The sequence below is a fragment of the Dermacentor albipictus genome, chromosome 10 (assembly GCF_038994185.2).
Source record: "Dermacentor albipictus isolate Rhodes 1998 colony chromosome 10, USDA_Dalb.pri_finalv2, whole genome shotgun sequence".
In the NCBI taxonomy this organism is placed as follows: domain Eukaryota; kingdom Metazoa; phylum Arthropoda; class Arachnida; order Ixodida; family Ixodidae; genus Dermacentor; species Dermacentor albipictus.
In genome coordinates, this window is record NC_091830.1 from 60,912,320 (window position 1) to 60,929,625 (window position 17,306).

General features: G+C 46.7%; 2 protein-coding genes across 3 annotated transcripts in view; both read right to left on the reverse strand.

Annotated features, from left to right (window-relative positions):
• Window positions 1-515, reverse strand: part of LOC135912110 (anoctamin-4-like) — a 65,662-nt gene extending 65,147 nt beyond the window's left edge. The window contains exon 1 of the mRNA XM_065444494.2: window positions 426-515. Within this exon, the coding sequence (XP_065300566.1) occupies window positions 426-495 (70 nt within the window). The 5' untranslated portion in view covers window positions 496-515. The remainder of the gene's footprint in view (window positions 1-425) is intronic.
• A 4,264-nt stretch (window positions 516-4,779) lies between these two features.
• LOC135912132 (acetylcholinesterase-like) overlaps window positions 4,780-17,306 on the reverse strand; it is a 55,029-nt gene continuing 42,502 nt past the window's right edge. Inside the window, exons 11-14 of one of the 2 annotated variants that reach the window (XM_065444521.1) lie at window positions 16,101-16,224; window positions 11,883-12,177; window positions 9,304-9,394; window positions 4,780-5,072 (exon numbers count right to left, since the gene is read on the reverse strand). In XM_065444521.1, the coding sequence (XP_065300593.1) occupies window positions 4,932-5,072; window positions 9,304-9,394; window positions 11,883-12,177; window positions 16,101-16,224 (651 nt within the window). In that variant the 3' untranslated portion in view covers window positions 4,780-4,931. The remainder of the gene's footprint in view (window positions 5,073-9,303; window positions 9,395-11,882; window positions 12,178-16,100; window positions 16,225-17,306) is intronic. The other variant, XM_070528127.1, reaches the window with a different exon arrangement.

A 17,306-nucleotide genomic window follows, 5' to 3' on the forward strand; every position in this document is an offset into this window, starting at 1 on the left:
ATAATTTAGAAGCTCTCCTGTTCATTCACTTGATAAACGGCATTACATTCATTACACAAAAAACTGTAAACAATTCTTTTTTTACCTGACCAATGTTACACTTCACAAGCAAACGTTACACTTCATGTGTAGATTCGAGACTCAATATTCGATTCGATGTGCGAAGGTTGTTTTCCGAAATATTCTGACTTGATACGATTGGGGCATTTTAGTAATTGATCGCCCCCTGCCTAAATTTGTCTTAGGATATGTTAGTCCTGGGTTCAGCAGCGCAGCGTTCCGTGTTTCTACACGGAAACGAATGAGGGTTGCACACGACACGGAGCTAAGCACCTCAGCGAGCTTAACCAGTCGCCGCTACCGCGATCATGCTCCGCAGTCGGGGTTGGTATGCCAGCACCGCACTCGCATTGCGTAACACGTACCTGTGGGTGCATTCGCGTCGCTCGCAGGTCGCTTCCCTGGACGGTAGGAAACGCGCAAGTCGTCGTCCATGGTGCCCTCTTGTTCTCGAGTCCGGCCTATGCCACTTATCCACTACCGGGAACTGCCAAAGAAGAAGCGGGCTACATGGAAAAAAATCAATGTTGAACTAATTAGCAATAACTATGGGGTCGATATTAGTATAATACTAGAAATTGGTATTGTTAGCACCAAAAAACGTAACACATAATTTATGATATGCCAAGTTTCATACCTAGACATTCAGATTTAAGCGCGATAACCTTAACACACAGCCTGTTGTGTTGTTGTAGTGCAGTTGGTTTCGTTTCTAGTTTCGGTTTCGTTGTTACGTCATACATGACGTCATAGTGGCAATAAAAAGTGGCATCCGGAGAGTTGGGCTGCTTTTCCCGTCTCCTGCAGGGCTATAGCTAGCGTAAACCCGGTCTGGGCATACCATGTTATGCATGATAGAGGAAATGAGTGCAAACACTGTGGGGCGAGAGGGACCCTCGATCACATAATCTGGGAATGCGCTAGCTCACCAGGGGGTAAAGCAAACATAAATTGTAGAGATGCCTGGGAAGCCCTGCTGCGGAGCGAGGACCCTACTCCACAGCAACACGCCATCCGCCTGGCGGAAGAAGCCGCGAAGTGTCAAGACCTCTTTGCTTGCTTATAATCGCGGAGGTTCCGGCCCCCGTCCCCAAGGCCTGTGTGCCGGGGACGGGGAGTGGGGGCTTCCTTATCCGGCGGTACAATAAAGTTGTCATCATCATCATCATAATAAAAAAAGGCTGGTGCTGACAAGGAGCACCGAGAGAAGTATAAAATAAAAGTTAAAAAGCTTTTTGTAACTTTTTTCGATGTCGAACGGTGTTTGGGCTTACTGGGGTTAAGGAGGATTGTGTAATTTACAGAACGGCAGAGATGCAAGCTTCATGCTGTGCACTATATTCAGCCACTTCTGCGCAGGTGAATAACAGAAGAGGTGGGATGCTGACTGATAACTATTTTGGTACGACGAACGCTGGTCGTTCATACAGCTGCGTACTTGAAGCCTTGAGTCCCACGTCATGCAAAGGTTATATCATTGCCCGTACTGCTTGCGTAGTACATCTCGGGTTGACCCCAAACGCTCGAAAAACAAAAGTCCTACGGAAGTGGTCCTAGAGCTGGTGGCTGCCAGAAAAGAGGCTGAAGCCCGTCTGCCTGTAGGTTGGGCAGACGCGAAATATGTGTGTTCCAGTGTGCCTGGTACGTTGCAGCGGTGGCAACCTGGGGTGTTCTTGTGATAGACGAGATGCGCATAGCATCCCGCGAATGCCACCCCAAGACGTCTCATGCGCACCATACTCCCGTTCGCAGCGTTTCATATCAGGTGACATGCGAAGCGTCCCTTCAGTTTGGACTCGTGCAGACGAAGGTGCTGACGGTGTGGTTGCTCCCAGTGAGCAGATGTGAAGCTCCGTATGACATGAGCAACTGGAGAGTTTGTACTGAAGTCTTGATAAAAAGCAACTAACTAAAGCAGAAGTTGCGCATACTATACTACGAAGGTTCACAAAAAACAAAGAAGGCTGATGACATTAGCCCTCTCAACTAAACTTGGCTTTTTGGCTTATTCTCTGCAGAGAGGTACATCTCATAGTGGACAATGATCATCGTTATCATCCGCATCTTCATTATCGTCCTCGCTAAACCGTAGCCAATTGATGTGGGCGCCTAGCCAGGCATACCTGAGTGTGAATGAAATGGCCGACAGCCAGGCGCGAGTGCCTGTTAGCGACGCCTGCCTTCTTCCAAGTGCCTCACCAAGCCTTTATATCTTCTGCTATGTGGCCTCGGAGGAATCGTTTAATGCTTTTCACCTCCGAACCCACAATGACTAATTTCTCTGATGTTTACACGGCTGATTTCTAGGATACATCACATATTGGTATGAGTGCTGACGTAATCGTGTTGCCACATACATTCTCTAAACTTTTCTGTTCGGATTCAAGATAATGAAGGGCGTTGTTCGCAATTGGCATAAGTTGCAGATCTGTTCACTACGCAGTACTTTGTTCCGGAGCATCTCAAAAACATGTTGCTGTTTGTTTCATTACAATTCAGACGTTCGTGAATAATGCACCATACTGTAACCCTGAGGTACGCGCAAGCCTGTCTCGTGCATTAAATGTAAAAGTGCCTCGCGAAACTGATCAAACACGAGGGACCACAATGTCTTCAGGCTGGTCTGTCCGTATCCCGGCGTCTCTAGCTGTTGTCGCAGAACCTGTCGTGGAAATGCTTGTTCCGCAATTGAGGAACTTACGAGGCAGCTTTCTAAATTAAATTCTAAGTACATTGTTATTTTCTATTTCTTTGATTCTTCCCTAAGTGTTACTACTGCTCGAGCGGCAGAAAGGTGAGAAAGTTTGCGCCGTCCTCGCTCGTGTTGGGTCCTTGAATCACACGTCTGTCTATTGATTTCATCTTCCTGTTGCTTGCTATGGAGAACTACGTTTTCTTTCTGACTGCATCAGAAAAAAAAGTCTGATTCCATCAGTCTGATGGAATCAGACTCTAGGCCGATCTCTCATAGTGGGTATGCGCCTTCAGTAATGTTCAAATTTATGTGAGGTGGGTTCTCATTAATCTTGTAAAAGCAAGCGCCTGCCACGACTTTGTGTATCGTCATCGTATGCACCATGTTTATTTTTTCATGGCATTTTATGATTACGCACTACACCGCTCAATGCTGAAATGAAAGCAGATTCCGGTGCACATGCTCAACGTCAGGCGTCGACGCAGCGATGTGACCAGGATGAAGGCGGCGAGGAAAATGGCGAGGAGGGGCGCATGCAAAGAAAAATAGCACGCGATGAACAGTGGTAACGCGGACCGCATTTAGCCCGGTTGAAACCCTGCGTCTCTGGCTTAATCCTTTGGGTGCCAAGATGAGAAAGGCTTAACCTATATTGTTTTTAATGCTTTACTTTTTGTACTGCTCCAACGGATACCAAGTGAAATAGTAAAGGCTTTCTCTGACACCAGAGCGAGAAACAGTAGGTCGAAATATTGTTGACCAGCTGGTTGAAGGTAAATGTATGATCAAAAAGTCGTGTTTGGTACTTGCCTTGATAATGTGTGTCGGTTAATTGACCCTCTATGCAGATAAAAGGAAAGAGCCCACCTAAACAAAGGGTAATAATCGTGCTGACGAGAATATGACCACCACAGGCGCTAAGACCGACGAAGGCTTCGCGTTTTGTCGCCAAAACACCTGCTGCTTCTCACGTTCGACATTGTTATCAATACCACTGTTGAGCAGGTACATAAATAAAGGTAAATAGAAAGACACAGAGTAAAAGTTTTATTTGTCTAGTTTTTGGAGATGTCTTCATTAGGTCAACACTATTGTTGAGCTGACAATTGCGAGGTTTATGGATTCTGCTCGCATGTGCTACATGCTCAAGCTCGCACCAATAGTCTGGGAGCACGAAAGAAATATGCCTGCGATTGTGCCCTAATGGTTTTAGCATCAGTATGCTTTGCTAGGAGTCCAAGGATTGATCCCACCAATATAATCGCTATTCCTTCATTTTTCTACGCTTGGGTTATTCGGCACGTTGGCAGCAGCTACCACAGTCAGCAACGTACAGTGCTTCATGCGTGCTTGAATTGGATAATCGCATTCGAGTCAAGATCTGCACAGGTTTCTCCTAATGACGTCGAATAAGTTCATGCTTCCCGTGCTTATTCGCCAGGGGTCGCTGCAAGTCATGACCAGAAATATTCTGTGCGTATATGGGCGCACTAAACAGCCACCGTTCGCGTAAGAAGATGGATGTCTTGAAGATATAGTTTTAAGCGCAATCGCATTTGAAAGGAGTTGACTCTCTTTATTTCGACGTCGAAACACGATGAAGTAGTAAAGCTATTCTAGTAGAAAACCGCGATGTACGATCGCTTAATGTTACTATGTGTGCTCACATTCTTCTTAGGGAAGAATAAAATGCGCAACGCAGACAAGGACGAGAATTCAAGGGAGATGGACTATCGCTCATCCGTGTCCCTTGAACTCTCGTCATTGTCTTCTGCGTGCCGCATTTTCTTATTTCTGAGTGTTAATAACCCGCTCACCTAGCAGTAATTTTTATTGAATCGCGTTTTTCTATTCCTGATCCGTACTTTAACACCAAATCCGGCATTTGGTTCTTCAACAGTGAAGCCTCCTGCTGAATATTCCGTGCTCCTGTAATGTTTTCGTGAAATGGTTACTTTAAAATTAAAGCAAAGAAAGACGAAAATCTATACAGTACTGAACTAAAGAGAAAAAAAACGTAAGCGAACTCCATGACAACATATATTCTTGCACGCACAACAACTTGAAGTGCGAGAGATTCAGGACAGGTGTCCCTGCATTCGCGAAAATAATCAACAGGCAGGCACTAAAACCCACGTCGAGATGGAGGTAGCAGTTCTGTGGTGTGCAGGGTCGGTCAAACTGTGCCACCTTCCCTCGACGTGACGCTGCGGCCATCGGTCAACTCGACAGCTGCGCCTCCTGTCGGCACCACTGCGTGATCGGCAACAAAGGATGGCAGGACGGCGCAGCTCTTCTTCCGGTAGTCCCTTACTTCCTGGAAGGCCATGACGAACGGTTCCACTTACAGGCAGATTCGGGCTGCTAGCGTGCGCTGCTTATAGCTTGTAAAATGTTTCGCAAGCTTTTCGCGGATTCGAAATGCGTTAGCGCTGTTAAGTGTAGACAGGACACAAATTCAAATCGTTGACGCCGTAGAGTTTCTTGCAAAAATTAGTAGCGGAAATCCTGGCGTTGTTATCGTTCAGCTATCATAGGAATTCTGGTTGGTGCAGGGATTTATCCAACCTTCCTGCTCGTGGCTTGAGACATTCTTGTGGCTTTATTTAAGACGTTTCACCTTTCTAACCTAAGCACCCATAACCTAAGCACACACGCACGATTATTGCAATGTCTTGCATTTTAACCGCAATATTTAGTTTAAAATGATCAATTTGCAGTGTGTCAGGGTCGTTTGATGCCACAAAGAAGAAGTTTAGCCAAATCCATCATTTCCATGTTGCCTAAACCAGCAATATTAAAGGTACCGTACGATGACGAGTACCGTACGTACGAGTACCGTACGATGTTTATAAGCATCACCTCTGAATGGAGCTGGGACAAACAGTCCCAGAGCCTGCTTGACGTAATCAGGTTTCACTACTTCTATCGTTTTCTAGCCTTTTGCCTATCTGATCTTGCTCTTATCTTTGGTATTTGATACTATTTAACACCTCTATCACCATACCGTACCACAGCCTGCACTTTCAATGGCTCCTGTTCTATCAATCTCTTCCCTGCTTTTATTGCACCGATACTCCAATTGTGTCTTACTTATCCTGACTGGTGACCAGTTAACCCTTCCACATTCGTTCAATCCCAGCGCTTCTGGAAAGCTGACGCTATCTACAGGTCTCGCAGTGTGAATATCATTACGTTGTGCGATGTAATGCGAATATCATTGCATTGCGATGTGCAGAGTCGTTTCCTGACATTTTCTTCTCTTTCTTTTTTTTGTAGCACGCACGTCTAATCCTGTGACGAATATTTGGGGGCCTGTTAGAGCGCATCTGCTTTTCTACTCCAGCTCTGGCGGCTGACCGGGGCCGCACGCGTCCTATCATGGAGGAAATCTGCGCTGGGTTCGAAGGCTAGCCGACCTGACAAAGGTGATGGCTTCGTGCGTGCCGTGTTCTCACGGGCCTAGTTCGCGTTCAAGCGGGAGGAGGTACGAAGGGGAATTCGCTCGCCACTGCGGCTGCTCCTCATCACGCCAGTGTTCTGACAGCGAGTGTCTGCAGTCATCAGATGAGATGTGTTCGCACTTGCCTACGCGCGCGTGACAACGTGGTTGTTAATTTAGTTAGCAATCGAATGTTTGCAGCAGTTTATGCAGCAGGTAAAACGAATAACCTTACTTCGTATACCTCTCCGATAATTTGCTACCGAAATCAGTGCTTCGCCAATCGCGCAAAACTGACTCTTTGTAAATCTCCATGATCTTATTCTTTTTTATTTTTTGCAGCATTTGCGTCCAATTCGCCGTCTTTGCTTCTCTTTCTTTTTAAGAACCCTGGTCGTCTAATTACACTTTCAACTACCGTGTCCTTGGTTGTCAACTTTCTTGACCTCTTCCTCCATTCCGTCTCCACGCCTTTGAGATAGAGACATTTGTGCGCTTTAGCCGGCCGTTTCTTTTCATCCAAATTCCTTAGTATTTCTTCGAAACTAATATTGTTCTGCGCTTCCACGACTTCCGAAAAAGCCTAACCTACGTTACCTCGCACTGCCTCACTTGTGGTTTTACCGCTGTCCTCCAAAGCCAGTCGGCCGGGCTCCTCCTGGTTAGTCTCGAAGCCCGACAAGATTTCTGATTTAGAGTACATAATAGCATTTTCAAACGTTAGTGCTGGAACCATTATACTTTTGCGAATTCCTTGCACTTCCTTCTTTTTATTGTAGCCCCAAAGCGCTCTATGTTTCATTATTGCCACATTTTGCTTCCCTTCGCCTTTTTTAGTTTATCTTGGGGGGGGGGGGGAGGCGCTTGGTATAGGTCTATGATTCGTTAATGTATGCGCCCACATATTTATATTGCATAACTATGGGTGTGACTTCTTGTTTGGCACCACGCCATCACTCGTCTCTTCATTAGAGATCATGATTCCCGATTCTTCTGTGCTTAAGGCCTAGAGTCGCCGCTGCGTTGCCACACATATTCGCAAATTTGTAAATCACTTGCATTGTGCGCCCGTAGCCATATGCCATCCTCATACATCAATCCAGCGACCTTTCTTCTGTACCAGTCTCCCATTATACGAATGTAAGATAACTCAAACGCTAATTCCATGTTTTGCAATAATCTTTCGACGCCCTTAATGTAAAGAGTGGCACTCTTACTCGGAGTGAGTGAGTGAGTGAGTGAGTGAGTGAGTGAGTGAGTGAGTGAGTGAGTGAGTGAGTGAGTGAGTGAGTGAGTGAGTGAGTGAGTGAGTGAGTGAGTGAGTGAAATAACTTTAACAGGTCTAAAGAAGACGCAGGGGCGAATCCGCGCCACCCGGTTAGTCCCACATAGGGACCGCCAAGCCGAGCTTGACGGCCCGATTGCTGGCACTCTGCCCAGTCGGGGTTTGGTCATTGAGTTCGGGGCTGCCCAAGAGCGCAGCCCACCCATCCTCGCTGTAGGAGGAACCGATGGCTTCGCACTCCCCACAACACATGGTCCAATGTGGCCCTTAGTCCACAGGCTGGGCAGTCCGCACTGGGACACCTTCCAGGGCATATTGAATGAAGAACCGCAAGGTTAGGATACGCACGGGCTTGTAAAAGTCGAAGGGTCACCACCCGCGCACTTCATAAGGCGGGGTGCGGGAGGGGGTATGCCCGTCTTGACAGGTAGTACTGTGAGGTAACCTCATGGAACGTGAGTAAGGGTTCCCCGCGGGGCAGGGGGACTACAGAGGCGGCGCGGTCAGTGAGTCCTCGCGCGGCCTCGTGCGCGCCCTTGTTAGGGTTAGAGGGAGAGCCCTCCGTCGACCCCAAGTGAGCGGGAAACCAAGTGATAGAATGCGGAGAGATACTTTTGGCGCTTTGGAGAATGCGGAGGGCCTGAGCGGAGACCATCCATCTGTAGGAGGGCGTGGCAGTCAAATTAGATGGCACTTGGCGGCCACGCGGCCGAAGGTGACATCGATGCTGACTTACAAGTGACCCCGTTTACGGCTACGATACACTCGTTTTTTTTTATTATATGCCTAGGCACTGACAATTGCTATGTAGTTTCGGCATGACGAGATATCATTCAAAGCATTTTCATGTTCATACATATACAAGCCACCTAATCGACCGTGTCTTTCAACGAGTGGTTACATGATACCCAGACCCCAGATATGCCAAATTCCATCTGAAGTCGGCTAAGGAGACCTTGTCTTCAGAAATGGCGGCTTCATTCCCAAGCTATGCTCGCGTAGCCTGTGCAGGTAAAGCAACATTTCTAATACTTTGAGCTCTATTACCCAAAAAAGCCGCTCTTACCATGCTAAATGACATAGCAATACTGAACAGGCGCAAAAATTAAAAACGGGAGGTAAGGACTTTTTCACATTCCTACACCAGCTCGACGCGACGTCATACATTCTCACGGTGCCTGCTCGGCGCAGTTAAATTTCATCGGTAAATATGAACCACAGTGTTTACTACTAAAAAAGCCAAATAATAAAGTTAACCAGTTTCCAAAACATTTACTGAGGCAAAATAACCCAAAAGAAAAGAAAATTAAAAATCAGTGACCTATACGGACGCATCTACTCGCAGTTGCGGCACAAAATTAAAATTAAAAACGTAAATGTGGTTTTCAATTTTTGATAATTAGCGGATTTCAGCGAAATAACGAAAATATAGTATTGAAAGAATGAATATTCAATGTAAACTGGTTTAATGCTTCTCGTTAGTGCCCCATCGAATGTATGCTCATGCAAAACAAGTCTACTTTGACGTCATGTTGAAATTAACATACGATATATGCGAAGCTTCCCGTGACACCTGTGCCACAATGAGCAAGGATCCTGCAGAGAACTCCAAACATCCAAACTTTCATTCGGTTTAGGGTAATTATTAATCAACAACAAAAAGGTCGGGATCCAGACTTCGTGCTTAGTATCACTGTTACAGCCCTTGTTGCTCTAGCAATACATATCGGAGGTTTTCGTACACCACATGAGAGTGTCAGTGGAGCTCTACGAAATGACAACTCAAAGATGCCATGAAAGGCGTGCGACTTATGGGCTTACTTCCAGTGTTGTGAGCCCGATGCGCACTTGTATATCGTTTCCGTCATCTGTGTAGCTTGTCCACGGCTTTCCATGCACGGACGGTAAATTCCTGGAACAGAATGCAGGGTAAAAAAAAAACAAAAAAAAGAAACCTGTAGAAGCTATAAAAAGGCCGCTGTGCGTATGTCAATATGTGAGCGTTAGAAGCTACGCCCTAAAGATAACACTTTTGTACCGCATTCCCGGAAAGCCCAGGTGAATACTTATGTCGATAAAGAATTTTGCTGATAGAACGCCAGAAAGTTTCTTCACTAGTAATACAAACATGTTTCTCAGTTTTGTAGATGTCTGTATATATGGTGCCCGCGCTTTTTCTAAGTTCTCCCAATGTGTCGTCACGCAACGTAATATGCTGCGCTCTTTTCTGTTGCAATTAACTTTAGTAATGTCGCCCTTTCGTGAGAAACGTTGGGCACGTCGTACTCATACGACAAACGCGTGCATGACTTGTACCATGACTGATGAGCCCGAAATCGCCGCCATGAATCGGCGAACACCGCAAAGAAATGCATTGTTGTACCTAACGCTCTTGTATCTCCATTTCGCACACGTGCTGGTGGTGATATTCGCAAGAGATAGCCACGACGCGCAGCAGAAAAGCACGAGGCAGTTGACAAATGCTTGTACGAGTGAAGGACTTTGTTAACGGATCATTTTTCGAACATTTGCGAGAACCATCGGCTATATGGTAGCCTAGCATCTGTTTCGAGGAGCTAAAGAAACATTCGTTTGAGACACCAACAGACCTCGTGCCTACACTGTGTACATGCGGTAACATTGTTAATTGTGCACGTCTTTACTTTTTATAGCCAATCGGCGCATTTTTCTTGAAACAAAGGTATTATCCAGTAGAATTCGAGTGCGTTATCGCGTAAACTGTTATGATCTTAATCCAATAGCTGTTTCGTTTGACGATGTTGTCCACCGCCGCCGCCATCGCAGGTGTCCGTCGCAGCTATCGCCAGGAATGAGAAAAAATACGTAGCCCCATTGGTGTCGAACTCGCGGCAGTCAGCGACTCTACCACTGCGCCACGCCAGCGCTTGCTGGCTGCTGCTGCGGAAACATGCCCTATACAGGTGTCCAAGCGCACGAAAAGGCCCGCGATGCGAGATACGCACCCCGTAGCGTCGATACGCGCACACATTGCATTGCAGCTGCGTTGTATTTCGCCAGTTTTTACGACATTCAGTTGTTGTGGGCTCAATCCACAGCAACTAAATGCTTTTTCTGAACTAAATAGCCTTTTCGGTTGGCGATCGTGTCCGCCGCAGCCACACCCCCTTTAGTTGCCTCGAGCGACCAGTCGCACGGCAATGTTGCGTGCACTCGCGGGCTTCTTTCGCGCTCCGAAAAACACTTACGTAGCACGTATTGAGCAACAGAAAGCGGTATGGGAGTTCTTCATATCGCTCTGCAATCTTCTAATTGACACTTTTCATCTAATATTTGAGAAGTTCATTAACTAAGACTAATTATGTAATTAGGTCGAATGCAAAAAGAATGCTCTCAGTATCTCCAAGCGACGGTGAACGACATTACCTTGGTTCCATCCAGCTACGTGGCATTTAGTTTTAAATAATCATGGCGCTGCATGATAGTCTGGAGACCCTGTATATGGGCTCATAACGACCAGAATAAACGCAGCGCCGCCCCTCAACTGAAAATGTTCACCGACGCTTGCGATACTCCCCAATGCGGATTTGAGCGCAGCTGTATACGTATTTTCATTTCGCAATATATTGGCAGGCGCGGACAATCCGCCTCGTGCCGCACGTGTCAAGTGAAGCGTCGTGTATAACGCGACTGCATCGCTAATCGCGATGCGCGGGCGAGATTCACAGCAGCTGCAGCAGACAGGCCTTCGCTCACGCAGCGCTTTGTTTCATATTTGACTTAGAACGCTCAAACCACAAGGACACAAGAAAGGGAGAGCAGAAAAGGCGAACGCGACACGTTCCTTGTGCTCTTTGCGATCTAACTCAAATATGAACTCTTGCAAACTCGCCCTGATTTCGATTCTTGCAGGTTTCGTTTCCATAAAGACGACGCGCGCTACTCTGACGCCATTTTGCAGCCATCGTCGCAGCAAAGTCCGTTGTTTGCGGCACTACGCTTTTCTTCACACGCTTTCGCCATACCCTCCCCTCCACCGCTTTCCGTCTCATGGTTCCGCTGCACCCTCCTCCTGCGCTTTCCTCCTTCCGCTCTCTGCGCTATCCCCCTCTTTCACCTCCTGCTGCGCTCAGCGTTCGCTCTCGGATTTCACCGTGCTCGTTCGCTCGGTTACGACGTAGGACGCTGACACTCGCCGAAGGAACGGGTGCCTTAGAGCAGCTGCGTTGTAAAAGACGCTACGCTCGTCAAGAACTACCCTGCAGTTTCAGTATATAGCCTCCGAAATCAGCGCCCGCAGCTAATGTCGCTAATGGTGCGGGCTAGCATCTGCTTTCTTGGGCCGAAGTAGACTATTTGGGGGGGGGGGAATCGTTCTAGAGCGTGACGGTCAGTCAGTCTTTATATAATGTGGACCATACCCCGTCTTGGCGAACGTGGACCATATGCCGATCATTCTTCGGCTAAGGTCCTGCTCTTGGGCGGTGGCCGGTCGCGACCCTTCCAAGGGGTGGCCGAAGACAAAGTCCAGGTCCGAGAAGCGTGCCGCCCCCTCCGTGTCGTTGAACAGCGCGAAGCTGGCCTTGTGGTCGAACACGTAGCCGAAGACCTGGTTCCGCTGCCTGGCCGAAAGTTCGCGTCCGAGCTCCAGCAGCGGGCACGTGTAGAACAAGTCGCCCAGCAGATCCAATGGCCAAGAGGTGCCAATCCCTATAACTGCGCGTTTACGTTCAAGAGACGCGCGTATAGCCCGGCGTAACGCGAACACGCGCAACGCGCAACTGAGTTGCGTAGGCCAAGCGAAAATTCAACGCTAGCGTTCGGCGCAGTCAGCGTGACCGGTGGTGCTCGGCGGGCTTCGGTGCGGCTGGCGCGTGAATAGAACATGTCTTATCACACGCCAGAGCCGTTAGAGCACGTTCCCTAGCTCGGCCGGCTGGCAGCGTGCTCAGGCCCACAGTTCGAGTGCACTGAAGTAAGTGTGCTGACTTAGCGCCTTCGCCAAATACAAAAATGCTCGCTCACCGCACCCATGCAAGCGTGTGTCGCGGCAATGGTTGGACACCGCGCTGCTGCTGGCTCACGTTCAACGCGGCGAACTACACAGGGGGGCCAATTTTAGGCCATACTGGTGCGGCCGATTTCACCGGCCGCTGCTGCCTGGCACTTGGGGAAACACAGGACTATATCGGCGTTTTTACAGGTGACACTCTTAAGTTCAAGGCGGGCAGCCGGCGAAGTTCAATGCCACGGCCATGATGCCTGTGGAGGTAACGTCAGGGACAGAATCTTGAGAGCGAAACGTTATGCGCTTCTCGATTATTTATTCGTGTTAATTACGTGTAATATATATGAATCGGAAACTAGTACCATAAGAAAAGTATAATGAACATAAAGACCGCGTATCGGGGTAGAGAACGAAAAAAAATCCGCCTCCATTACACCCTGTGAAACTGGACATACAGCGAATGTCTTGCGGCTTGTTAGCCTCATTTTACGTATGGCACGCCCGCACGTCTCCAGGAGCGGCTTGCACCGGCATTTAATAACGAAAATAGTAACAAATTTAAGAACGTGTTGATGTGCGGACTAGGCATTGCCTATAGAACGTTTAAAAACGCGTTCTTAAATGCGTTATTATTTTCGTTATGAAATGTTCATGCAGGACGCCCCACAAGTTCAGCATGCATCCTCATGAATCTAGGCCATCCGCCAAGTGCACGGGCATTATTATACTAAATCGATGTTTAAAACTGAAATTAGCCAAAAAAATATGCCCAAAGTGCTACTTGTACACAAGCTCCAGACACGATGTTCTAATTGTTATTCGTATATGTACGAGGAAACGTAGTTTTGTTATGCGAAAACTCAAACACAAGCCCCTTTTCTAGCTGCCATTCGAGGTCTGTTTTTTTCTTTGTTCTTTCTTTTGTGAGCACAGATTTAAAAATCCCGACCAACTTGAGGCTGACAGCTTCACTGTCAAAGGGGGAAAAAAGCGTACTTTTTACGGTGGCGGAAGGAGAAAAAATGTGTGTGGCTGCGATGAGCCGCCCCTAAGGCAGCGGTTTACCCAGTGTCGAAGGACCGTTATCATATAAGATCAAAAAAACAATACACCACTCTACCACGGACCTGCCGTGTGAATGGAGCATTCGACATAATAGCAGCGCCAGAGTGAAAAAAAAAAGGAAATGCGGACATGTCAGCACGAAGCGAAACCGTTTTACATGCGTAGTGGTTAGATTACAAGGTATTTCCTTTCGGCTATAAACCCAACGTTCTAATCAGAAGGCAAGTTACACGATTTGCCCGGTGCTTTCATTAATACCCGAGGCGGTGGTATTAAACTTATAAATAAGGGAGGACTCACGAGTTTCCCGGTGGTGGTGTGGGCGAAAGCCTGATTACAATATGGCCACTTTTAGGTCATTCAAAGAGCGGCTGGGAAGGTTGACATGCTTGGATATGGGAACGTTCAATAGAGATTTTGCGTGTGATCTGTGGTTATTAAATCGTAACCTGAAAGGTGCCTCTGGCTGACTAATATGCTGTTGATTACAGGTAGTACATTCGAGAAGGTATAGACTACATAGGTGTTGTCACATGCAAAGTTTCCTTTAATTTGAGCAGAGAAGATGGACGCCCGTATATTTAGGTTACCTTTGATAACAGTTGCGCTTTGAAGAAACTTCGTGTGACCTCCAAGAATTGTTGGCTTCGGAGAATTTTCTTATGCCTCACGATCACTAATACTGATTGCCTTTCCGGTGAAACTGCAGCTCTTCTTTTTTCTACTATGAGTCCGGATATAAGCGCTGCTGCGCATGTCTGCTATAGATTCTTATTTGGAGGGAATCTGGCTTCGTCTTACTTCAGTTACTGAGTGAATCATATGTGTTTATGACCTCTGCGGACGCAAGCGGCAATGTTTTCATCCTTAATAAATGTTGCAATTTCTTAGAAGAGCCTTTTTTTTCGTGAGTCGTTTGCATTGCCTACTGGAAAGAGAAGCAATACTGAGATACATATTTACGTGCATTTCACACGACTTTGATAAGTGACTCTGCCGAAGGGGTCACTGAAATCTTCAGGCTTTATTTTTTCAGGGTCAAGAAGGCACGCATGCAATTTGAAGCGAGGCGAACATACAGCAACATCTTCATTCCCTAGGCATAGGCTATGCATACCATTAGAAATAATTGTTATTTGTCTACCTCCTTCTCTTTAAATGCATAATAATCTTTGTCCTATGTATATATTTAAACATATTGTGTCCATGCATGATGTTCACAGTGGAAATTTAACAAAAAATGGTGGAGTGAAAAAATGCGCATGAGATAGCTGCTGCTGGTGCTTCTAATGCGCTTGTCCTGCGTTTGTGAGGATTTGGAGAAATAAAGCGAAAGTATGAATTAAAAGCCATGCAGGTTTGCGCCAACAATAGTGCAATACGCTTTTAGCAACAACAAAATGTTAACTTAAAAAGTATATGCAACTCAAAAGGAACCTCAAATGATGTGGTTAACAGAACTCTGGTAACGACACTTTAAGGGGCTTTAGCATCGCCTAAGGGGGAGGGGGGGAGGCTGCCTTAGCTCCCTGCCGGAAAATTTCCGGAGGGCGCTCGTCCTCTGGAGAGCCCACGTAGTCGGCGCCTATGCTTGTCTGTACTGTACGCTTAGTTTCATATTTGTCTGTGCGTTTAGGCAACGGAATGCAGTTTTCACCTGAGCAAACGTGCAGATATGGTCTTCCACGCACATTCACGAAGAGGCAACTTTGGGCGTACTAACCGCAGTACTTAAATTTAAAAAAAATTTTCTTCACGTTCGTAACATACAAGTTGACAACAAAAAGACCAGCTTGAAGAGCGCGATTACATCCATAGCTGTATTCGGGTCTCAAGAGGAAGCACACGGCATGCGGGTCATTCTTTCTTGCCGGCTACTCGGCAGCCGTACCTGTTGATGCCGCGGCACGAGCGGCCGCAAGAACGTTTATCGTTTGGCGCAGGCGTGTTTATACGTGCGTGACTTAAGGAGAGGAAAAGTGGGGAAAGGGAAGGAAGACAGAGGGGGGTAACAACAATAACAACGGGGTTACGCGTTAAGGAGCCGCGTCACGACAGACATGGTCATCAAAGTCCAAGAGAGCTCCAAGAGAGCTTAACTTCTGAAAAATCATGGCCTTTTACGTGCCAAAACCACGATCTGGTGATTAGGCACGCCGTAGTGGGGGACTCCAGAAATTTAGACCACCTGTGGTTCTTTAACGTGCACCTTAATCCAAGTACACGGTTGTTTTCGCATTTTGCTCCCATCGAAATGCGGCCATCGTGGCCGGGATTCGATCCCGCGTCCTCGCGCTTAGCAGCCCTCACCTTTTCTAAGGTGAGGGCTGCAACCTGGAAACTAAGCAACCACGGCGGCTTCTTTGAAAACTTCATCCACCTTGGCAGATTTCTGCAAAACTCACTTATCAGTGTTGAATTCATAAGTACAAATTAAACTTCGGTATAATTATCATAACGAGCATGGTTATCCGGTGCGCGAATCGGCCGTAGAAACAAGGTCGACTGCTTTTCTTTTTTTCTCTCTTGCAGTCGAAGTTGCAGTTACAGTGACTTTGTGACTTACCGTTGTCGGATGGCGTAGTAGCCTTCCGGAAATTACCAATGACCTCCCCGGCGTTCTTGATGTGGTAGATGGCGTCTAGAAATGCGGGCACAACGTTGTCCACGTTCGCGTCGGGCGGCGAACTCTGGAAGCCAGAAGAAGAACAGACAAGACGACATAAATGAACTAACCAGTATTGGTTGCTTAGCGGCTATGGCTTTGCGCTGCGAAGCACGAGGTCGCGGGATCGAGTCCTGGCCACGGCGGCTGCATTTCAATGAGGATGACATGCAAAAACGTCCGTGTACTGTGCCTTAGATGCACATTAATAAGCCCAATTGGTCAAAATTTCCGTGGTCGCCCACTACGACGTGCCTCATAATCAGATTGGGGTCTTCACGCGTAAAACGCCAGAACGTAATTTGAAGTTCTCAACATTGACATTTGTGGTAAAAGAAGAGCGGTGGCTTCAGAGAAAGCAATTATTTCTTTCTTTGACTCGCAAGCGGTAGCTTTTACTCAAGAATACGATGGGTCAAACCACTTGTTTTATGACAACCATATGTGGGGATTTTCAGATTTTTTTTAAGCTTTAAAAGCCCGCACTAGACAAGGACGAAAAATGTGCATATGCGCAAACACAAAGGCGCTACTTCTAACAATTATATTCTTGCGATCATATTGCTACTGTATACACAAAGGACATCAACGTAATATTAACAAATCAGTATGCAGAACTGAAACCACACAAAGGATTGACAACTTATCAGTTCTGTGTTTTCATTATTGGCACACCCAGAAAATCAAATTATTTTAATGCGAAAGCGTTAAGGGTCCTGTGCCGCAGAAGAACCCGCGTCAGACGTAGTTTCGGCAGAAAGGTTTTCGAACCACCTATACCCAGACCCTCCACGTAATGCAAGTAAGCTGTTGAACTAACAGCTTACTACTTAATATTAACAAATCAGTATACAGAACTGAAACCACACAAAGGATTGACAATCTATCAGTTCTATGTTTTCATTATTGGCACACCCAGAATATCAAATTATTTTCTCAAATCAATTATCAAATCAAATCAAATCAATTATCAAACCTTTCGGCAGAAAGGTTTTCGAACCACCTATACCCAGACCCTCCATGTGGTGCAAGTAAGCTGTTGAACTAATTGAATTTCTGAGGCGAAAACACGTAGAAAACTGGTAAAGTACGACACACAGACACCCT